General features: G+C 53.9%; 1 protein-coding gene across 1 annotated transcript in view; it reads right to left on the bottom strand.

Moving 5' to 3' along the window:
* RSPO4 (R-spondin 4) overlaps positions 1–20,226 on the bottom strand; it is a 28,402-nt gene extending 8,176 nt beyond the window's left edge. The window contains exons 1-4 of the mRNA XM_008172203.4: positions 19,634–20,226; positions 2,093–2,281; positions 1,483–1,626; positions 837–1,022 (exon numbers count right to left, since the gene is read on the bottom strand). Coding sequence (XP_008170425.2) covers positions 837–1,022; positions 1,483–1,626; positions 2,093–2,281; positions 19,634–19,712 — 598 coding nt within the window. The 5' untranslated portion in view covers positions 19,713–20,226. The remainder of the gene's footprint in view (positions 1–836; positions 1,023–1,482; positions 1,627–2,092; positions 2,282–19,633) is intronic.
* Positions 20,227–23,448: the final 3,222 nt, after the last annotated feature.

The raw sequence follows: 23,448 nt of genomic DNA, 5'->3' as shown, positions 1-23,448 counted from the left end.
AGGCCTGAGGACAAAGGGTACGGCTACAGCTATTTTTAGCGCAGCTAGCATGCGCCCGCAGCTGTTGGCCTAGGCCGGCAGCTCGCTGCAGCGGGCTGTGCCGGCGTCCCCAGCGGGACCTGCACTCGATTCCTGGTTCTACCCCAGCGAAGTCTGATCGGTTATAGACACTTCCTGGCTCTCTCTGCTTGACCTTCGAGGCACAGCCAGGTGTTCACAGCACAGCGGTGGGCTAGACTGGCAGAGCAACCCCCAGGAAATGGGAGTGTAAGGGGCTGGATTGCAGGGCCAGCTCCAGGCAGGGCCGGCTCCAGGCACCAGCCCACCAAGCTTGTGCTTGGGGCGGCACCTGGAGGGGCCCGGCGCGGCGGGGTGCTCCAGCTCCGGCCGCTGGGGAGAGCGGAGCCACGGCCGGGCTCGCCGCCCTCCCCCCGGCGCTCCGGCCAGTCGGGGAGAGCAGCCTGTGGCTGGGCTCGGTGCCCTCCCCTGCCGCGCGGGGAGGCTTTTTTGCTTTGGGCAGCAAAAAAGCCAGAGCTGGCCCTGGCTCCAGGATTGCTTCATGCATGTGGATGCTTGTGTGAGCGCAATTTTCTTCATAGCCAGATGGATTATGGACATGCGCCTGGGCTGATTTCCAAGATGCGATCAAGGCTTCCCGGTCACGATAGATGTGCTGCTATGGGGAAATCATATTAACTCAGCCCCCTTCTCTTTGGTTGTTTAGGGACATAAACAAGGTTTGAATTTCCCCCCAGTGGCTCTAAATATAAGGACTACATCCAGTCTCCTTGGCCAGCCTGCTTGGGCATCATCTCCTTCCACACCCCATTCCTCACCTCCAGGGCAATGCTTCCTCATTCTGCACTTCCTGGATTCCAGCAGGGCCGGGCAGGTCAGCACCTCCTCTTTGGTACTCCTGACGACTTCGCGCGTCCTGGTCTTCGATCCCCACTTGCAGCCGCATGTTCTCCCCTCGTTGCTGCAGGGGCTCCATTCGCTCCAGGGTCCCATCTCACACATCTCTGGCAGGGGCAGGAAAGAGCAGTGATGCAAAAGTGGCCTTTCTGCCTCCTGCAGACACACTTTGCTCGGCCAAGTTTTCGCATGCTCATAATTTCAGATTTATGTGCACAAAACCCCAGGCAGCCAGATGCGTGCGAGCACAGCTTGAGGGCGGGGCCAGAGCTTGGCTAAGAAACGCTGTGGATGGACTTGTAGAGACTGCAGCCTGTGGCTGTGGGAAAACATGCCCTTCCCCTTTAATCCAGAGCCAAAGCTCACTGAAGCCCATAGGAGCCTTGCCGTTGATTTCAGTGGGTTTTGCATCAGGCCTGGAACCTGAGTTGCTCTGGACTGAAATCCTGTATCTGGTGCTGGGGGATCCCAGGCCCATGCGGGATTGTTCAGGAATCAGCTCAGATGGGAAAGGGCAGAGGGAGGAGCGTCCCAAGGGAGAAGGGGCAGAGATTACCCGAGACTTACCCTGGCACTCCCTGGTGCTGGGCTGGGCCGTGGTGTTCGGCGGGCACGCGCTGAAACACTTCCCTTTGTGCAAATAAAACTTCTCTTTGCATTTCATGCAGAAATCTTTGCTGAAGCAGCTCTCGCAGCTCGGCGACCTGCACTCTGCAGGGAGGCACAGGGCACCAGTCAGTGAAGCCACCCCTCAGCTGGCAAGAGGAGTGTTAGGGCAACAGGGACGACAGAGCAGGGCACCTCTAGTCACCCGGGGATCTCAAAGCCCATTGAAAAATCCCACCCCCATTTTAGTGACGCAGAAAGGTGAGGTGGCTTACCCTAGTCACACAGCAGAGCAGTGACGGAGCAAGGAATAGATCCCAGGAGTCCTAGCGCGCAGCCTACTGCTCTAACCACTAGACCGCCCTGCTCCCCATGCAATGTAAAGCTGACTGGAGGGGCAGCGTTCTTAGGCGGGAAAGAAGAGGAGAAATCCGGACTTCTCCCTTTCCGAAAGGCCCACGCCTTGTTTGTCATAAGGTGGGGCATGGCGGGGGAGGGCGAAGCAAGAGGGAGCTGAGCGCCCCCCTCTGGATGGCAGGGGAGCGCTGCAGCTGGTAGGAGAGCTACGTACTTGTGCATCTGTTGACCTCTTGGCCTCGCAGCCCGAAGTAGCCAGGTGGGCAGGCGTGGACGCACGCCCCATACTGGCGGATCCCATCTCTCCAGATCAGCAGGAAGAGACGCTGCTGGCAGGCAATGCACCCGTTATCCTCCGAGCACATGACGCAGCCCGTGCAGTTCTCAAACAAGCCAGCGCTCGCTGCAAGAGAAAAAAGGCAGAGAAGAGAGGCTGTTGCCATCAGCTGGTGCATTGAGCGAGCCGGGAGCAGGGGGAGGGGGAATAGGAAGGAACAAACTGCCACAGGCTTTCTTGTCCTACATCATCCCCAGCTCCCAAGGCTGGGCTGACCATCGCTCCAGCTAGTGCCGGGATGGCTGAGGTGCAACGTAGGCTTGAGAATGCCGGGGAGAAGCCAGGGAAGGAGGGAGTGGAGCTAACTAATAGGCTGGTGGAGGGCTGATTAGGTGCTGGTTTGAATGAAGTGTCTGGGCTAACCCTGCAGCCTGCTCCCTTGCTTCAGCCAAAAGGCACCAAACTCAGCATCCAGCCCCACCGTCCCCCTTAGCTGGAAACCGAGGGGCTCTCAACTGCCGCTCATCCCCATAGCATCTGCTAGCGAGGTGTGGAATTAGGGGCTGTGCCTTTAAGGGCTGAACTTCCCAGACAGAGTCCAGGTGGGGGGCTGTGGAGCTCTGGGGGGGTTGTTCTAGGCACAGCCCGTTGGAACTGGACACAGAATAAAGCAGAGAGCTCTTGCAAGCACCTTAAGTACTGAGTGATCCCCAAGTGTCACGCTGGGGCTGGGGACTCCTCCTGAAGCTAGCCAGGAGCATGCAGTGTCGGAGGAGGAGTGGGAGGGTCCCATGTGACTGCTGCCAGTGGGAGCTGAACATCGGGACGCTTCAAGGGCCGGAGAGAGGCCCCCAGCCTGAGAGAAACTCAGTTGGACAGTCCACGTGTTCACGGGCTCCTTCCCGTGTCCACGTGTTCACCTTGATACGGCAGAACACCTGGCCCCGAGCTTGTGATCTCGCACCTACGTTTCTGCGGCGCTGTCTGGATCGGCTCCAGGGCCCACTGCAGCCAAGGAAGGCGCCTGTGGGTGTTGGATGGCAGTGTAGAAATGACCAGGCTGGGTCAGTGCAGAGGCCCACCTAGAGCTGTCGCCTGTCACTAGCCATGGTCCGTCCAGCTGCATCACAGGAAGGTACAAGAATCCCTGCAGCAGGCAGTGAGGGGATCAAACCTTTCCTCAGCCACTCCAAGCAGGCCACGCCCAGGTGCTGGGGTTGCCAGGTGTCCGGAACGCCCGGCCGAAAAGGGACCCTGGCGGCTCCGGTCGGCACCACCGACCGAGCTGTTAAAAGTCCAGTCGGCGGCGCAGTGGGGCCCTGGGCTAAGGGAGGCTCCCTGCCTGCACTCGCTCCATGCAGCTCCCGGAAGCGGCTGCCAGGTCCTTGCGGCCCGTAGGTACATGGGCGGCGAGGGAGGCTCTGTGCTTTGCCTGTACCCTGAGTGCCGGCTCAGCAGCTCCCATTGGCTGGAAACCATGACCAATGGGAGCTGCGGGGGCGGTGCCTGCGGGCGTGAGGGCAGCACGCGGAATCTCACTGGCTGCCCATGCGCCTAGGGGCCCCAGGGACCTGGCGGCCACTTCCTGGGAGCCACGGTAAGTGCCGCTGGGACCCCGCACCCTGAACCCCAACCCCCTGCCCCAATCCTGAGTCCCCTCCCTCACCCAACCTCCATCCTGGAGCCTGAACCCCTGCCCCAGCCTTGAGCCCGCTCCTGAGCTAGGGGGGAAAAGCGGGCATGCGGTGCGCTCAAGGGAGGAGGCGGAGGTGAGCTGGGGCGGGGAGCCGCCGGTGGGTGCTGAGCACCCACCAATTTTTCCCCGTGGGTGCTCCAGCCCCAGAGCACCCACAGAGTCGGCGCCTATGCCAGGCGGTAACTCTCAGCTTTGCCTCTCCAGTCACACTTCTCTTGTCTACACAGCACTGGCCTCCTCCCCTCTGCTCTGTCCCTTTAAAATTCTCACTCCTAAGCCCCACTTCCCAGCACCGGGCCTGGGCGATGGCACACAACGTGCCTGCGTGTGCCATTCTGCTGGGGCCTGGAGACTGAACGCTGCAGACAGAACACCAGGAAAAGGATGCGTTAGTCCCACAGCCCCCACCAGTGATACTCCATCCGTAGGCAGAGCCAGCCGCCCGCTGCTCGGGGAACCACGTCCACCGCAGGACAGGTGCCAGCCTCCGTCTCCGTCCAGGGCTTGGCCTCTGTCGAGGCTGTCTGCTGTCCTGATGGGTGGGCGGGCGGGAATTAGGACACCCTTTGGTTTCACACAGGCTGAGAAATGGGGACTGACTTTTGGACCTCGCCGATCGGTATTTGAACGAGTGTCCTAGAAGAGATGGGCTCCATTCTCCTTAGCTCCTGGCGTCCGTCTGCCTGTAATGATTTCTCTGAATCACTCACCAACCATCACTCAGCCCTCCCTTTGTGTGTCCAACATTCCTGTTTGTTTTTCATTGGCCAGTTCTACAATAACATCGGCTTTTCCAGAACACCAGTCACCCAAGGATCTCAAAGCACTACGCAGACATTAACTAACCTCACCAGCTGAGATAGAGATCAGTCTCGTCCTTCACTTACATGCACATGGGGGCTGAAGGGTCACACACAAATATACACACCCACAAAACCACTGGCGTCAACCCTGGGACATTTCAGACATCCCTGGACTGTTGTTAGAACCCTTTGGAACTGTGGCTCCGTGTGACCAGTCACCAGCTGCTCTGTAAAATCAAAGGCCTGAGACACACAAGTTACTTAACTATGAACTTTACTGACCACCTCTGAACCGCAGGAGTAAAGCTCCATAAATTCTGGCCCAGCAAACATGCCAGGCAGGGCTCTACGGGGAAGATTTCCAGGACATTCCATGGAGAGACGGGTGATAAATACAAAATGAAATTTACAGCACAGGCCAAACCTTGCAGTCCTTGCCTAGCCCATAGGCAGCCAAATTCCCATGGAGTTCGGTGAGTTCTGGGGTTGATAGGAGTGCTGCTTAAGTAAAATACAGACTCAGGCCCTAATCCTGCAACCCGTTTAAGCCCATGCTTAACTTCGAGGCTTCAGAGGGACTTAAGCACAGGCTGAAGTGCTTAGCTGAATTGTGGGCTTCGCAAAGATTGCAAGATTTGTCCCTCTGTGAATGAATAACCTTATCTAATTAGTGCCCATAATGCAGTACATGTGGGAGGCATCTTTAACCAATTAAATAACAGTTGCACATATCCTAAAGCATGTTAAATCAAGGATCAGTTAGTGGTTAAAAATATTCCCTGACCTGAAACAATTAGCCAAGGCCTGTTAAATGTCAAAGGAAAGGGTAGAGCCAGGCATCGTCTTATTGCCCAATACTACAACCAGGGCCGTCCCTAGGGAGGTGCAGGGCCCGGGACCTGTATGGGGCCCCCCCCTTATCATTTTTTATACAGGTGAAATCTGGTGTAGGGAGGGGACACCAGTGCTGGGGGGCGAGGGACGATGGAGAGTCACAGGATGGCACCTGTGTTAGGGGCGAGGGGGCCCCCTGTGCTGGGGGCTCCCAGAAAAGGGAGGGGCTGGGGCAGAAGGGCAATGGATGGGGTCAGCCTGGCGCTGGCATGTTCCGGTGGCGCTAGGACGCTGGCAGTGGCGGGCGAGCAAGAAAAAGAAATATAACGCACGCTTCCTGCTGGTGAGTGCAGACCTGGCACCAGGCCCCCTGCTAACTCCCCAGGCGGGCCTGGCCCCCCCAGGCACTCCTAACCCCACCCCCAGGCTGGCCTGGCCCCCCCTAGGCATCCCTAACCCCACCCCCAGGCTGGCCTGGCCCCCCCCAGGCATCCCTAACCCCACCCCCAGGCCAGCCTGGCCCCCCCCAGGCATCCCTAACCCCACCCCCAGGCCAGCCTGGCTCCCCAGGCATCCCTAACCCCACCCCCAGGCTGGCCTGGCCCCCCAGACACCCCTAGCCCCATCCCCAGGCCAGCATGGCCCCTCCAGGCACCCCTAACCCCACCCCCAGGCCGGCCTGGTGCCCCAGGCATCCCTAACCCCACCCCCAGGCCGGCCTGGCCCCCCAGGCACCCCTAGCCCCCCAATGCGCGCGGCCTGGAGCAGTCACCCCGATTCGCCATACCCAAGGGACAGCTCTGATTTCAATAACATCTGCTTTTCCGTAACACCATTCATCCAAGGACCTCAAAGCGCCACAGAGATATTAACTAACCCTTGGAGCGAGGTGGTATTACATCCATGGTGGAGATAAGTAAGCTGAGGTACAGAGATGTTAAACAATATAACCAATCTCATGCCACAAAGCAGAGGCAAGAAAAGAACCCAGGAGTCCTGAATCCTTTTCCTCTGCTCTAACCGTTACATCCCCTTCTCCCATTGGAGAAACCCTTGCAGCAGTGGTGTCACACTTGTTAAAAGGGAAGGGAATGGAAGGGGAGGGGCCTTAGAGTTACTGGAGGTGATGTTTGCCCTCTATGAATCCATCCCCGTTAGCCCAGGTGCTGGCACCGGCCAGGCAAGGGCGTTGACACGAACACGAGAGAGGCCAAAGCCGGTTTGAAGAGAAAAATGGGCTAGTAAATATACACTGCACTACTACTGGAACCTTAAAGATATGAACACCAGAGTTACAGCCTGATTGGTCAACCGGACACCACGTGAAACGAGAAGTAACCAATCCGGCAATAGGGGAGACAAAAAACAAAACAACCCCCCATCCCCGCCAAAACCAAGTACAGTACTGTGCCTGTATTGCATCTGAAAGGTAGGCACATCTGGGCTGCCTGTCCCCACCCCACGTGCTGGGCCGCCCCAGAGATGGGGACGCTGAGATTCGCAGGCGAAGCTGGGAGACCCCACGGCCAGCCAAGACAGACGGCGCAGGAGCAGCACTGGGGTCTGTGCAGCTTTCCTGGAAGACATGGCTGCTGTTTTTGCCTCCTTCCCCTAGCTGGGGCGGGGGGTGCTGTTTTCACACCCCCGCCCCCACTGGGAGGACTCACCTCCCACCCCTGCCGGCCATAAAGCTGCCTACAAGGAAGTCGCCTTGCTGCCCCTGGAACCTGGCCCAGGCCCGGAGTGTGAACTGCTGGAGCCAGAGTTAGGAACATTTCAGAGTTACAGACAATTTCCCTTCCCGAGGTGTCTGTAACTCTGAGGTTCTCCTGTATGTGTATACACACACATACACATGCACACACACACATGCGTGTACACACACACACATGCACACACACACATGCGTGTACACACACACATGTGTGTGCACACGCACACACACGCACACATGCGTGTACACACACGCACACATGTGTGTACACACACACGCACACGCACACATGCGTGTACACACACGCACACATGCACACGCACACATGCGTACACACACACACACATGCAGAGTGCGGCTGATTTGTACCCGGACCCCAAAACTTTATTTCCTGCTCCCAGCAGAACGTGGGCTCCCACTCACCCCAGAGCAGAGTCCAAGCGGCTTGGTTTTGTCTTCGCACCGTGCCTCAGCCAACTCTCAGCCCCTCAGCCCGACCTGCCTCGAGTTTCACGGCCTCATTCAGGAACTCAGGCTGTCTGCCTCAGGCACCTTGGCAGGGCAGCCCCTGCCTCTGACTTCGCAGCCCCCTTTGGCTCATGGATCCGACTGGGACCTCAGAAGGGACCCTGCGTCCATTTGCCACATGTGGATCCCCGGCTTGCACCCACAAATTGCTATCTGGCCACCCAGCTGCCTGAGTTACATGTGCAAAATGGGCGTGTGTCCATATTTGTGGGTGCAACGAAATGTGGGCACAAGTGGGTGTGAAAACGTACAACCTGGCTAAAATCCCTGTGGCCCTGAAGCTCTTTAGGACACAAATGATCCCAAGGCTCGTGAGTATCTTCTATAGGACCCAGACTGGGATGGGGATAAAGCTGAGTTTATTCTGCTCAAGCTCCACCCACAACCCCAGAGTCACTGGGTGGCTCTGCTGAAACCACCAGCAATGGGATCGTTAAACCATATTAAAAGGGAGGCCCCCGTCCAGGTACAAAAATGCACTCCTACTTCGTCATCTAAAGGCACCGCACATGCACACACAAACAGCTGCGTCTAGTCACACTGAGAAGGGTTTGGGGGCATTTGTTCATATAAAGGGCTAGACATTTAATATTTGTAATGAGATCTTATGTTCTGCAGTAACTGCACCAGAAGCGCTGGTGTGCCCCCAAGCGCTGATTCAATCGGTGATGGATCTTATTGCATTAAGCCAGGTTTTTCACATAGCCAAAGCTTAATAAAAACAAAATGGGCAAAATAAAAATCCCAGGGGCTGAGAGAGTCTCTATAGTGATACCGCTGGGGCTCGATCCAAAGCCCACTGGGAGACTTCCCTGTCCCTTCAAAGAGGTTTGGATCAGGCCCTTGATTCTCTGGGCACTTTTGTTGCATCTGCCACTTAAACTGCCCTGCAGCTGCATGTGTTTGCAAGCAGTAACCGTACATACAGCTGCAACAGAGTGTACGGAAGGTGCATGTCGTAAAGAACCATAAAAGGGTCATCAGCAACTTTAACAATGGTATCGGTTCTTAAACAAAATGTAGGTTCCAGCTGTCCTGGTTGCCCTGCTAAGGCTCTGATGTGTCCCAGCAAAATAGAGTTTAAAGCCAGTTAAATAGACGGTGAAAGTCATGTTAAGTGACCCAAGGAACCAGGGAATGTTAGTTGACAAGAATCTCAGAGAAGATGGAGCCACACTTGATACCAAAACCTAACCAGTTAAAATACGAACAGCCAGATTCTGATCTCACTGCCCGCCGACAGGACGCTACTGACTTCCGAGGAGCTACTCCTGATTTACCAATGTAAGCAGGATCAGCATCCCACCCGTAAACCCTTTTCTTCCTATAAAGCATTTGAAAGGCACATGTGTTATCAACACAGATTTTTCATGTTGCCAAGACATTGATTTGCCTGCCAGCTTCCCCAGTCATAAGTGAGACCAAAATGTGACGCTGATTAGAATCATAGAATCATAGAACTGGAAGGGACCTCGAGAGGTCATCTAGTCCAGTCCCCTGCGCTCACGGCAGGACTAAGTATTATCTAGACCATCCCTGACAGGTGTTTGTCCAACCTGCTCTTAAAAATCCCCAACGATGGAGATTCCACAACCTCCCTAGGCAATTTATTCCAGTGCTTAACCATTCTGACAGTTAGGAAGTTTTTCCTAATGTCCAACCTAAACCGCCCTTGCTGCAATTTAAGCCCTTTGCTTCTTGGCCTATCCTCAGAGGTTAAGAAGAACAATTTTTCTCCCTGCTCCTTGTAACAACCTTTTATGTACGTGAAAACTGTTATCATGTCCCCTCTTGGTCTTCTCTTTTCCAGACTAAACAAATCCAATATTTTCAATCTTCCCTCATAGGTCATGTTTTCTAGACCTTTAATCATTTTTGTTGCTCTTCTCTGAACTTTCTCCAATTTGTCCACATCTTTCCTGAAATGTGGCGCCCAGAACTGGACACAATACTCCAGTTGAGGCCTAATCAGCGCAGAGTAGAGCGGAAGAATGACTTCTCATGTCTTGCTTATAACACTCCTGCTAATACATCCCAGAATGAGGTTTTTTTGCAACAGCCTTACACTGTTGACTCATATTTAGTTTGTGATCCACTATGACCCCCAGATCCCGTTCCGCAGTACTCCTTCCTAGGCAGTCATTTCCCATTTTGTGTGTGTGCAACTGATTGTTCCTTCCTGAGTGGAGTACTTTGCATTTGTCCTTATTGAATTTCATCCTGTTTACTTCAGACATTTCTCCAGTTTGTCCAGATCATTTTGAATTTTAATCCTATTCTCCAAAGCACTCTCAACCCCTCCCAGCTTGGTATTGTCCGCAAATTTTATAAGTGTACTCTCTATGCCGTTATCTAAATCATTGATGAAGATATTGAACAGAATCAGACCCAGGACCTGTGGGACCCCACTCATTATGCCCTTCCAGCATGACTGTGAACCACTGATAACTACTCTCTGGGAACAATTTTCCAACCAGTTATTCACCCACCTTATAGTAGCTCCATCTGGGTTGTATTTCCCTAGTTTGTTTTTGAGAAGGTCATGCGAGGCAGTATCAAAAGCCTTACTAAAATCAACATATACCAGGTCTACCGCTTCCCCCCCAACCACAAGACTTGTTACCCTGTCAAAGAAAGCTTTCAGGTTAGTTTGACACAATTTGCTCTTGACAAATCCATCCTGACTGTTACTTATCACCTTATTATCTTCTAGGTATTTGCAAATTGATTGCTTATTATTATCTACCCATTGCCTGGGATTTTACGTAAGCAGTACCTAGCGTGCAATGGGCAGAGTATTGTGCTCAAATTGTGGGTGTATCCTGTCTGTGCATTAAGGCGGGGATCCAGAATGCCCCAGCAGCTCTCCTGGGAGAGGATGCTGCTCTACCCGGGCCCAGTCTGTTGTGGTTTTACATTGTGGAGAGCCTGGGCTGCTGTGAGAGGCCGTTTAAGGCAGGGGCTGCGCCCCCCAAGGGCGGGTCTTTGATACGGGTTTCCCAGCGGTCTGTAATGTTGCTTACAGCACATCCCAGTTAAGGGAGAAAGGAATTCTCCTCCAGAACAACTTCATAGGGGCTTTGCACACGCAGAGTGGGGCTGGCAGCTTGAGCCGATCACCATTATTATCTATTACCCGGATTTCCATAGCCGCTGGCATCCTCGGTCAGGATGCAGGCCTCAGTGTCCAGGCACTATAGGAAGATACAGTGTGATCTGGTCACTACCCCGAAGAACTTACAGTCGAATAGCCGCGCACCCCTGGTGCTTCCATCTCCATCTCCCCCCCCACCCCCGCACACCAGTGTGTGACTGTCCTTTCCAACATCCCCTTCCCCCCTGCAGCCAGCTGGCAATCCAGAGCAGGTTCTGTTTCCTGGGCAGTAGCCGGTTCAGAATAACAGCACAGGCATCTGCTCCAAAGCAGTTATACTGCAGCCCCCGTGCTTCCCGTCGTCAGTCCGTCTTCACGCAGGGCCGCATCCAAACCCCACTGAGATCAGTGACTCCCACGGACTCTGGATCAAGCCCTCAGTGGAGCGTCCCTGGCAGGGGCATCACTACAGAGGGGAATCATGCAGGTTCCCCCGCCCCCAGCAGCTCCAAATGCGAGGAGTGGGGCACTAACCAGGTGGACAGTGTATCAGGAAAGCAAAAGCAGGTGGGGGTCGGAGGGGGGTGATGTCCTTCATTAACCACGTTCACTACGGCTAGCTACTGCACCACCGCAAGGGAGTCCCCAGCCCTTGCCCCAAAGAGCTTACAGTCCAAACAGACGAGCCCGGTACTACAGCTTCCAGAAGCGCTGCTGGGCTTGGGCAACGAGGGATGCCGCTTGGCTGCCCCCTCCCAGGAGCCATGTCCACTCTCAGACACGTTCCCAGTGGCCAGGGCAGAGGGGCTGCTGTAAGTGGCTCCTTTAGAGAGTCCCTTCTCAGTTTACCCCTTTGTGGAGAGGTTTCAGAGGGGTAGCCGTGTTAGTCTGTATCAGCAAAAACAAGGAGGAGTCCTTGTGGCACCTTAGAGACTGACACATTTATTTGGGCCTAAGCTTTCGTGGGCAAGAACCCACTTCATCCGATGCATGGAATGGAACATACAGGAACAGCTATAAATACCTGAAAGGATGGGAATTGCCTTCCCAAGGGTGAGGTCAGTCTCACGAGACAAATCTCAAGCCAACCCACGATGCTGAATGAATGGCACTGCTGCCAATCATTGCATGGGGCAAGCTGAGGCCTGGAAGAGGAAAAGGTGTGGGTCTCGTCACTACCCCTCTCTGCAGCTCGGCTCCCCATCGGTAACAGGAGGGTCCCAGCTCTTCCATGCCATGCGTTGATTCGTCAATGGTTCTGGGGCACCTTGAAAATGTCAAGGGCTCTGTAGGTGCGCAGCGGCCACAGGCCTTTCATGCCAAATCCCCAGCACCCACTGAGACGTGAGGACCACCGAACAGAGCCGAAGAATGCTAGCCACTGCTTACTGGCCGCTTGCTGGCGACACTCCCATGAAAGGAGCCCTAAGGTTCTCCTCTCCCTTACACTAGGGTATCACCACTAACTGAAGTAGATTGACTCCTGATTTACGCCAGTGTCACTGAGATGGAATTGGGCCCTGTTGCATTTGGAGGGAGTGGGGGTCTGGGAGAAACTTCTGAAGACAATAGAGAAACCCCAGGTACAGGTAACAATTTAGCAATTCCTGTTGCTCAGTGAGAGGAGGAGGGAGATGAAACCTCAGCAGCTCCCTTCAGCACAAACACCACCGTGCGCTGCCTGACAGCGAGGGACGCAGCCCCCGGGAGAACCCGGCAGCTTCCTTGGGGGCGAGGGCCCCGGTGCCACATTCCAGCTGACTGCCCCAAAGCAGCATCTGTCCTGGCTCCCGGGCCTGGTTCTTTTACACAGAGGCATTTGCCGCGGCTGCTGTCTCCCCCAGCCCCATTTTCAGATCCCAGGGACTCAAACTGGCACCACGCTGTGCTGGGAGGAGGCTCATTGTGGCCACGAGGATTCGCTATGACTTGGCTTTCCCCTCCAGTTAATAATGCACCTTGGACCCATTAAGTTGTTATGGTCGACATTACATATTTGCTAAATGCCTGCAACATTTGTGTTCCTAGCTGCAGCTGGAGGGACTTCACTGAAATGCCGAGGGATTTACGAGTGTCTATTGCGCTTTTAGGTTTTTATGATATTTTTTGCATTCCCTGTCGACAATTTGTTTGGGAGCTGGGAGCGGAGCAGCTGAAAGAAGTTTGTAGTTCCCAGCCTAGCTTGGGATGGCACCAGCTGAAACAGACAACGTCTATGTTACGAACCATGGGCATGTGACAGAGCGCTGAGAACCAGAAGCTGAGCCAGCACTGGTTACTGTAAATCCAATTAGTTCCCCCGGAGAGGGCCTGATTGAGGGGAGGGGTGGCTAATTACTAGTTCAGCCTGAGCGGGGCAGAGCTAAGGGGATAATTCGCCCGTTAATTGCCAGACTTGGAAAGGAGCACCGGAAGGAAGTGGCAGGAGAGCCGAGCCGAGCCATGCCGGGGTACAGGTAGATCTCGGCATGGAGCAATCTCTCCCCTCTCTGATGATTGTATAACACCAGAATTGCTGTCCAGGGCTGTGCGAGGGTGAGGGCTGATAAAGCAAAACTCCAGTGCTCTGCGGTGTTACAGACTGGGGGGATCAAAGCCATTTCTAGGAGAAGGCAGGAGTGCAGAGCCATGCCTGTCCCAGGGGCTCATGCCCGGCGTGTACCCATGCTCACACTAGCTCTCAGCGGGCTAGCACGAGTATAGACAGCCGTGTAGCAGCAGCACAGGGAGCGTCGTGGAGGCAGGGCCCAGCTGCGGCGTATAGAAACCGGCCTGAAACCAGTGGGTTTGTGCTCAGCCCCGCTCAGCCGGGCCCCCGCTGCCGCTCTCTGGGCTATTTATACTCACACTGGTTCCATGAGAGCGACACGAGGGGGGCCAATCACACCCCTCACCTGTAGCATAGACCTAGCCATGGAGAAGTCACCACCAAACGGTTTCCTTTCCCGAGTTCTAGCTGCTCTAAGAGAAGCAGCTTAGAGTAGCGCATCCCCCCCATGCAGCCCACATAGGCTGTTTGCAAGCCCTCTGCCTTCTGGGCACCAGCCCACTCTGCTTGGTGAGTTTACGTCCCGTAAAGTCACATGAAGGGCGAGAAAACACGAGTGTTGGTGCTGATCCTGGCCTCGTTTGCACCAGCGTAGCTCTGCTGGCTTCAGTGGAATTCCTCCTGATGTACACCGGACATCTGATTCGTGCAGACTCCAAACTGGTGTGGGGAAAGTTTTGGAGTGCATTGACCGGGCAGAGGGAGCTGTGCCTAAGCTGGGGCTGCAGGGCTGGGCCCACCCCTTGGGTCTCAGCAGGGATGGGCTGAGGAAAGTGCGTTTTGATTTTGCAGCCCCCATCGGGAAGGTGTGGGTTTCACACAGTCGTCCCTTGAACCAAGGGTGGTTGGGAGTCAGGTTCCATTTCACCCAATCCTCCGGAGCTGAGGAGAGGGGCGTGTACATTTTTGGGAGAGGGAAGGGAATGGAGCAGCAAACTCAAGGCCCAGACTGGTAACTTCAACAGCGAGCAGGAGAACAAGTGAGATGCACTGGTTAGCACTGTCCCTTCCAAGCACCGAGGTGGGGAGAGGGAGGTATGCACCAGCCCTGACAACATGAATGGGAACCAGGCATATAACGATGGGAGGAAGCCTTAGAAAAAATTCAAGAAAGAACTAGATAAATTCATGGAGGATAGGTCCATCAGTGGCTATTAACCAGGCTGGGCAGGGATGGTGTCCCTAGCCTCTGTTTGCCAGAAGCTGGGACTGGGCGACAGGGGATGGATCACTTGAGGATCACCTGTTCTGTTCATTCCCTCTGGGGCACCTGGCATTGGCCACTGTTGGAAGACAGGATACTGGGCTAGATGGACCTTTGGTCTGACCCAATATGACCGCTCTTATGTTCTTAGACATAACCCCCAGCATGAGAGCATGTGAAACAGGATTAGTTTTGTGGAAGAAGGGAGAGCGGGAGTGAGGCCAGCAAAGAAATAACTGATGCCAAAAGGAGCGATTGTAATTAGAAACGTTCTTTCAAGTATTGATTTTATGTTGCACGCCTCTCACCTGCCTTGTATATGGGTGGGTGGGTGTGGAGTCATTAGAGATGGTCCCAATCCAACCCCCCCAGACACAAGCACTCCCAAGCTGCGCATGGAGTTTACAGGTCCCATCATGACAGCCCCAGGCGCCAAATCCCTCAGATCCACATTTTGCAGGGGGGCGTAGCTCTGTTATTGATGATGCTGATGCTAGGAGAAAAAGGGACGCGAGAATCCCACGGTAGCCCTTCGTTATGCATGTGAGGTCTTTGGTCTGATTGACTCGCAGACTGTGAGTGCATCGGGGATTCTGGCTCCCATCCAGCACACCACTCCTCACATGCTGAAAGCTAAGCAGAAGCAAAGGTGCTTCGCTGGGGCGGAGCCCTAGTTGGTACACGAGCTGGCTGAGAGAGCAAAGGGAAGTTTTGCGTGGCTAACGCACCAATTCGTACAAGCCTAAAAGTCTTTCTTGGCTCTTCTCTCTCGGTCGGGTCTCAGTCAGATCCCAGCAGCTGGGGCTGGCCTATTCCCACAGACACTTCAGGCTCTGTATTAACATCCAGCAGCCAGGGTCATGCTGCTACACCTCCTCTGCTCGGCTCTGTGCTACTGGGGAACTGTCCAGCAAAAGAGCCCCTAGGGAGAAGAGCAGAAAGGATCTCAGTGACTCCGTCAAGCAGAGGGAGCCAATGATACAACCGAGCAAGAGCTACACCCAGCTGATGACTCACTCTCTCACCTGTAAAGATCAGAGAGGGAGGGATGGAAAGGAAACTTGACACAGCTACCATCAGAGGAGTGAAGTTCTGGAACAGCCTTCCGAGGGGAGCAGAGGGGCAAAAAACCTCACTGGCTTCAAGGCTGAGCTTGGTATGTTTATGGAGAGGATGGTGTGATGAGATTGCCGACAGTGGCATGGACCTGAACTGCGACGGGAGATGGGACGCTAGGTGGAGAGGGCTCTAAGTTACGACAGAGAATTCTTTCCCAGGTGTCTGACTGCTGGGTCTTGCTCACATGCTTAGGGTCCAACTGATGGCCATATTTCGGGTCGGGAAGGAATTTTCCCCAGGTCTGATGGGCAGAGACCCTGGGGGTTTTCACCTTCCTCTGCAGCATGGGGCCCAGGTCATTTGCAGGTTTAAACTCGTGTAAATGGTGGATTCTCTGTATCTTGAAGTCTTTAAACCATGATTTGAGGCCTTCAGTACCTCAGCCAGAGGTTAGGGGTCTGTGACAGGAGTGGGTGGGTGAGGTGCTGTGGTCTGTGATGTGCAGGAGGTCAGACTAGATGATCACGATTGTCCCGTCTGGCCTGAAAGTCTAGGAGTCTAGGAGATACAAGATGGGGTGTGCAGGTAAAGTCTGATCTGAAGCCAACTGAGCTCAATGGGAGTCTTTTCATTGGCCACAAAAGGCTTTGGATCAGGCCCTTAGTGTTTGAGGTTGAGAGTTCTGGCCTCATGTAAGGGAAGCGGTGCATAAGGGCTGTCCCATGCTATGCTACTCTGCCAATGGACTTCAGTCCTGACCCTCGATAGCCCTGCTGCTCTGGTTGTGGGCAGCTGTTCCGCAGAATCTATTCATTGCTCAATTTATGCCACCCAGAATCATTTGTACCAACCACTGTGAAGCATCCTATGATCTACTAGAAGCTGAATAGAGAACATATCTGAGCCTTGTGGTAGCTTGAAGTTGAGCTATAAATAGCCAACGTGCCTTCGAAGGAGGAATTAGGCATCCTGGGTAAAGAACTCCCCTTGTCCCCCAGGATATTTCCTTTTGACGTGTTCCCCAAATTCCCTTTGCTGGACCACTGTACAGCTGCTGGCTGGCGCGATCATTCTTTGATGGATCTGTGAAGGTTTAAATCTACAGTGTGGACAATAACCGAGAATTGTTTGAAGGTCAAATCCCTGGGACCATAAGGGGGACCCTGGGCCCATGAGCAATCGCAGGCATCTGAATCATCAGTGATCGTTTTTAAATATTTCTTTCACTCCCTACTGTTTCACTATATCAAGTCTTGCTATTTCTAAGTTGGCTGGAGCCAAGGCACCTGTGTTTGCTAAGCCACGGCTCTGATTTCCCTTGCAGTGGCTTGGCATTGCCGGAACTCCATTCACATGTAGAGAGTAATTCCTGATTGACACCCATGTAAGTGAAATCTGAATCAGACCCAGAGGAGGGTAGGTGACTTGCCCACAGGAGGCAGATAGTCAGTGGCAGAGTCAGAACAGAACCCAGGAGTCCAGACTCCTTTCAGCATTACGAAAACCATCCCTCCCACAATCACAGACAACGAGCCGGATTCTAACCTCAGTTATGCTGGTGTACGTTTGAAGTTTCTCTGTAGAATTTAAGGGGGGTTCTCCAGACTTACACTAGTGTAACTGAGGTCAGAATCTGGCTCCATATTTTGCCCCTCTTGATTAAAGCAAATTCTCTTTACAGGCTCGCTCCTCACAAGCCCCCCGTAACAGACTTCATGCAGAATCCCAGAGGCGTGCTTGCCTGCCTCACTGCTGCTCTCAGAGGAAACGTTTGGCATCTGGTTAGTCTCTGCAGCCAGAGACAATCCCAAAGGTATTGTTTGGCTCTCAGAACGCGTTTCACACAACACCAGCTGAAGGATGAAAGAAAATGGTAATTGGAGAGACTGAGAATGGACCAGACTCCAGGATCCCTATCCCCCCGTCCCAGGATGAGAGCAGCCAGTGGCAATTACTGGACCCTGCAGCAAAAGCCTTGGACTCCCCGTGTTTCTCCCATGAGCAGTGCAGCGAACTTTGCTTGGCTACGCAGCCTTGGGGCCATTTGTCTTAGACATATTGTGTTCGTCCGTTGTGCAATATTTTAAATACGAGATGAACTGACGCCATTTGTTTATCTACACCGCAGAGTCAGTGGGCCAGGTCCTCAGCTGACGTAAATGAGCACAACCCCATTGATTGCCATGGAACCCCATGGATTTACACCAGCTGAGGATCTGGCCTTTTGTATTGAATCTTCAGAACATGAAGAACATTATCGGGGGAGGGATAGCTCAGTGGTTTGAGCATTGGCCTGTTAAACCCAGGGTTGTGAGTTCAATCCTTGAGGGGGCCACTTGGGGATTTGGGGCAAAATCAGTACTTGGTCCTGCTAGTGAAAGCAGGGGGCTGGACTCGATGACCTTTCAAGTTCCCTTCCAGTTCTAGGAGATGGGATATCTCCACTAATTATTATTATTATTGGCACATGCCTCCAGCATGGTTGGCACATACCATGTGCAATCACAGGGCTTTGCAATGGATCTGTCTTGCACAACACATAATGAACACCCGCCCGTCAACTCAACACCTTTTACAAAAGCATACAATAAAAACAGAGAACATTGATTTGACTCCCATGAGACAACTCAGTCGCCCTTTTCCCATTAACACTGGTCACTTCTCCAGCAGACTCTGATTACAAAAGGGAGTTGCTCAGGACACAGGGCAAGGTATAAAAACAGGGGCAATCCTGATGGCTGCAGAATTCAGACGGCTCTGTCTGACGCCCTTTTGCTACCTATGTGCAGGTGAGAGGTGCTTCCTGCCCTGCTTCGAGCCAGATCTTCACCCAGTGCTGGACATTGGCTCTGACCATACGTAAGTTCTAGACATCAGCAGAGGCAGAAAGGAGATGCCAAAGGAGGCCACTCCTCAGCCAGGTGGTGCAGAGAGGGCTGCGGCCAGGAATGGTCTCTCTGAGCAGGTTTATTCTTTCGTGGGGGGAATCTATCTGCAACAGCAGCTGGGAAGAGCAAAGCCCGAGCCTTCAGACAGCAGTCGGCTCGCGGTCCCCAAAGCCAGGCTCAAAACGTCTGTTTCACCCAATGAATCCCAGCTAGCGGAACGGACTAGGGAAGTTCACCAAAGTAGAACTTACCTCAAAGAGCCAAACTTCCCCTTGGTGCAGTTGACTCAAAGATGACACCCGGGATGAATTTGGACCAAAATGTTTGAATCTGTTTAGTGAGGAGCCGTGGCCCTGACTTTCCCACCCTCCCCACCCAAACAGAAATATCGACACTGGAAAGGCTGGGCAGCCAATCTGCTGTACGCGGGATTTCAGTGCTCTGTAATGGCACAGCCACTCGCCTGGGGCCCCGCCATGGTAGGTATTGCTCCCCTACTCTTGAGACGAGGTATTGCACAAAACATTGAATCGCCATGAAAACCAGCCAGTTCTGCACTATCGCAAAGCCATTGCTTTGCCCTCCGATCCCTCGCACAAGCTCTCCAAGTGACAGTCAGCTAAACTATCCATCCCCCCTTCCCCAGAATGACCTGCTCGATAATCTACAGAACTCTCCCGTTGGGCTTTGCCTCTTCCGGGCACTTCTATAAACCCCAGCTGAGCTGGCCCCACAACAGCGCCGCGCAGCAGGGAAGTATTCGCCCCACCGTACGGACGAGAGCGAGCTAACGACGAGGGGGGACACCAAGGGATCGAACGGCAACGTTTGTGTCTGCTGTCGTGAATTAGCCCCGGCCTCTCGGTTTGCACTGCTCCGTGCCCCGTCCCCTATAACGTAACCATCTGGCTCAGCTCCAGGTACAATTAAAATGCCCCCCGCATGCCTCCCTCGTCCTATGGCGATAATGTTGGCAGCTGATTCTTTTTTTGCCCCACTTGCCAATTGTTCCAGTTGCTCGGTCTCTCTCTGAGCCCAGGCTGCCCTCCCCGAGCACAGCTCTGCCTGTGGCTGTCAAGCTAGAAAGGCGAACTGCAGCGTGTACTGTACCTTGTTTCTTCCTTCTGTTCTGCAGGAGCATTTCCATGGAGTTGATGAATAACAGCAACATGAAAAGTATCCAATGCATCTGGGCAGGAGTAATTTAGGGCAGGAAAGGAATCAGATCATCCAAGCGGCTGGCGTGCCTCCTGTCGGATACAGACCGAGCGAGGGCGGTGGAGGGAGAGAAAGTGGCTCTTGCAAAAGCAGAGCTCACAACATCCCACGAGTGGCTCGAGCAGTCACACAGCAAAGCTGGAAGGTGGCATGAATGGAGCATCGAAGACCCGGGCAGTGCTCAGTCCACTGCTGGGATCATGGTGTCGCAGAAGTGATGGCCGGTCCAGGGAGCTCGTCCTTTATATGCAGATCCCAACCTCCCACCCTCACACCCCTCCAAAAAATCCCACAACAACAAACCAACTTGCAAACAAATTGGCTGGAGTTTACCACTCAGAAACACTTCAGGCTCCACCTCAGCTGGGAAGTGACCCACTCTGCATCTGCACGGCACTTGTACCTCTGCCAGGCCTGAGAAGTCAGGTTCAACGCGGAGTCCACTGCTCAGAAACTCTGGGTGGAGTCAAGCAAATTAACCCTGGCTGTGCCGGCAAGCTTTGTTTCATCCCGTTCCCTGAATCCCGGTGCTCCCCTCACGAGGTGGGCCAGTCCGTGTGAATTAGTCAGACTTAGCTTTGGTCTTTCCAGCCTTTCTTCTAGGAAGGGGGAAATTAATCATTTGAATTTACTAAACCACACTCCATATGACAGATCTGCTGTGAATTCGGGGCAAAGGCAAACGGGTACAATATCTAAAAGCCAGATCCGGAGCTGGAGTAAACCTCTGTCACTCCACTGACTGCAACGGCGCCGGGCCAATTTACACCCCTAGAGGATCTGCGCCCCGTCCTCTTGAGAGCTGCTGCTGCACCTCGTTTTCCAAGCTGCTAATAAATGTTTCTCTGAGAGCCGTAGAACCTGAGACTTGTCTCTTCGAACCTTGTCTCTGAACTGGAGTTTGCCAGCACGTAACCCTTTCGCAGCCAGTCCCGCTCGCTCTGGGCCTTGCACGCTGTTTGGCTGCATTGTTTAGACAGCAATGGCGGTTTAAATGCTGACCGCCAGATTGGTGGGACGGCTGTGTGAGCTAACCACTAGGACTGATGTCTGGCTCGCTTTTACTATGGCCTGGCTGTACTGGGGACAGTGACAGGGTGCTGTTAACAGGCTCAAATTGGTCTCTAGAGAAGTCAGCACCCTGGTCACTTAGGACACCCAGGGCACTGGATGTGGAGGAAGATGGGAACACTTACACTTGCAGGTAGCCGGATGAGTTAACGAGGTAATTAGCTCACCACCCGGAGAACCCAGGAAGGAAAGCAGGCAATGTAAACGGCTAATGCAGGCAGTAGGAGGGAGCGCCTCAGAACTGCTGCTATAGGGTTGTGTTGTAGCCGGAGCTTATGGAGACAAACAATAAGCACCTGTGGTGAAGTTACCTTGGTGGATCTGTGTGCTGCTTCATTCACCAAGAGGGCTTCCAAGCCAGGGTTTTCCTGGAGAGGAAGTGGGAGCCCGTTCACAAGTGGGGGCTTGTCTGGGAACCATTTGTTAGCCAGAACCAGAAAGGCCTGAGAGACGGCGTGTGGGAGGCCACGTTGGAAAAGACCAAGGTGCTGATGTGGCAGCTGGTAGAGCAACAAGGAGATGCAGAGGACACTTCCGGCATTCCAGCAAACCCAGCAGGCCAAGCAACAAGTTCTGCTGGGACGGCAGGTGGAGCAACAACTGGTGTTTCAGGAATTCATGAAGGAGCAGACCCAGGTGCAGCAGCAGTTAATACAAAATGTGACAAGTCCTGCCAGGGGGAAGGGAAGTCAGGAGGGCTGGGCTCTGTAAAATGGGCCCCGGGGCTGGTTCTGACCCATTCCTACTGACCTTGGGGAGAATTGCTGCTTGTGCGGGGTGGGATACACGATTATGGCTAGCCCTTTGTCTGGTGAGAGAAACACAAGCCACTTACACTGAGTGACGAGCAGGCCAATATTACACCATGTAGGCTTGTCAGCGGAGAGGTACAGAGAGAAATTTAGGACAGCCAGGTAGACTTAGGGGGTCAGGCCCAGAGCTGTTGTGCAGAAGTTGAAGGATTGAGCCAACCGATGGCTGAGGCCAAGTGGGCAGCATGTGGAAGAGATCATGGATACCATGATATTAGAACAATTTATGCAGATCCTCCCAGACACCTCTAAAGTCTGGGTGAGGAGATGTCAACCAGTGACGGTGGAGGCAGTGGTAAAGTGGGGTGAGGAGTGTGCTGGAGGCAGGTTTTCCCAGGAAAGCAGCTTGTCCCACACACCAGGGGAAGCGGGGGGAAGATGGGATCCCTCAAGACAAGAGGCAAAATAGGCCACTTCGACCAGCCAGGATATTACCTGCTACCAGGGTAGGGGAAAAGGCCACGTTAAGCGGGACTACCCGTATACGGAATGCAGACTGGGGGAATATTGCAGCTGGATTGTGGTGATGGAGACATCTAGGAAGGGTGTGAAAACAATCCCTGGAAGGGTGGGATATAGGCCAGAGGTGAGGGTTATTGATTCGGTGGCTGGTTGTTCGCTCTTGCAGAGCAGACTGGTAGAATTGCAGTGATTTCGGGAGGGGGAAACCCTGTGCGTGGAGTGTGTACACAGGGAGGAAAATAAAATTATCCAGTGACAATAGTCCTGTTGGAGGTACGCGGGAGGCTCCAATGCCAAAGGGTCAGGGGAGTGGAAACCTTGCCCCATCCTGTGGTCTTGGGGACTGATTGGAACCCATTCCCTTTACGAAGAAGAAAGGCCTGGGCGGGGGAAGGAACCTCAATGGGGGGTGAGAAAAAGAGGGGCTGGGATTAAGCCTGGGACCCAGAGCCCACAAGGGTAGATACCAGAAAACTAGGGTTACCAGATAGCAACTGTGAAAAAAACGGGACAGATGGTGGTGGGGGCGGGTAATAGGCGCCTATATAAGAAAAAGTCCCCAAAAACGGGACATCTGGTCACCCTACAGAAAACCCTAAATAGAAAACAACAAGCCAAAGAAAGTGGGGCCCAGGTGGAGAATACTGGGGCAGAAGAGAAACTGGAAAAGGGGGTGAAGGAGCCGGGGTCACTCACACAAGGGCAACCCAAAGGAAGGGCAGGAGGTGAACCCCCCATACTCCCGTAAGGGGGCCTGGAGGAGGGATTGACCTCAAAGGCCTCACTGCTAAAGGGGATCAGAGACCGTCAGCATGTGAGGGGCTGATTGGAGAGGAAACCCCCATGGGCTCTACAAGGGATGGGGTAGATTCTGAGCCAGAGTTGTAGGTTGTGATAACCTATGGGACAAAACTGAGTTGTGGGGGTATACCCCCACCTAAGGAGTACTTCTTCTGTGGATGGAGGATGGCCTGCAGAAAGGCAGACAAAGGGACATGGGACAGCAAGGGATCACCGCCTCCATAAGGGAGAAAACTGAGCCTTAGTGGAAAGGGGGACCTCAAGCTGAGCTGAGAAACACAGAAGGGGGAGGTCGGTGACAGGGTGCTGTTAAACGCTTCGAACTGGGCACTATGGAAGCCAGCATGCTGATCACTTTGAACGCCCAGGGCAGTGGGCGTGGTTAAGGTAGGATGGGGCATGTAACCGGATACTTGGAGAGCCAGGTGGCTTAGTGGTTGATGCACCTGACTTCCTGCCCCCCCCCCCTGTTTCCCTGGCCAAGGTGCCTCAGTCTTTCAGGCAGGGGGTAGGGGGACCTGGGCCCTCCCACTCTACCAAGTCCCAACCCAGGGCCCCGTG

The sequence above is a fragment of the Chrysemys picta genome, chromosome 13 (assembly GCF_011386835.1).
Source record: "Chrysemys picta bellii isolate R12L10 chromosome 13, ASM1138683v2, whole genome shotgun sequence".
NCBI classification, from domain to species: Eukaryota; Metazoa; Chordata; order Testudines; family Emydidae; genus Chrysemys; species Chrysemys picta.
Note: the sequence above shows the minus strand (reverse complement) of the source record. Positions and strands in the feature narration are given on the sequence as shown.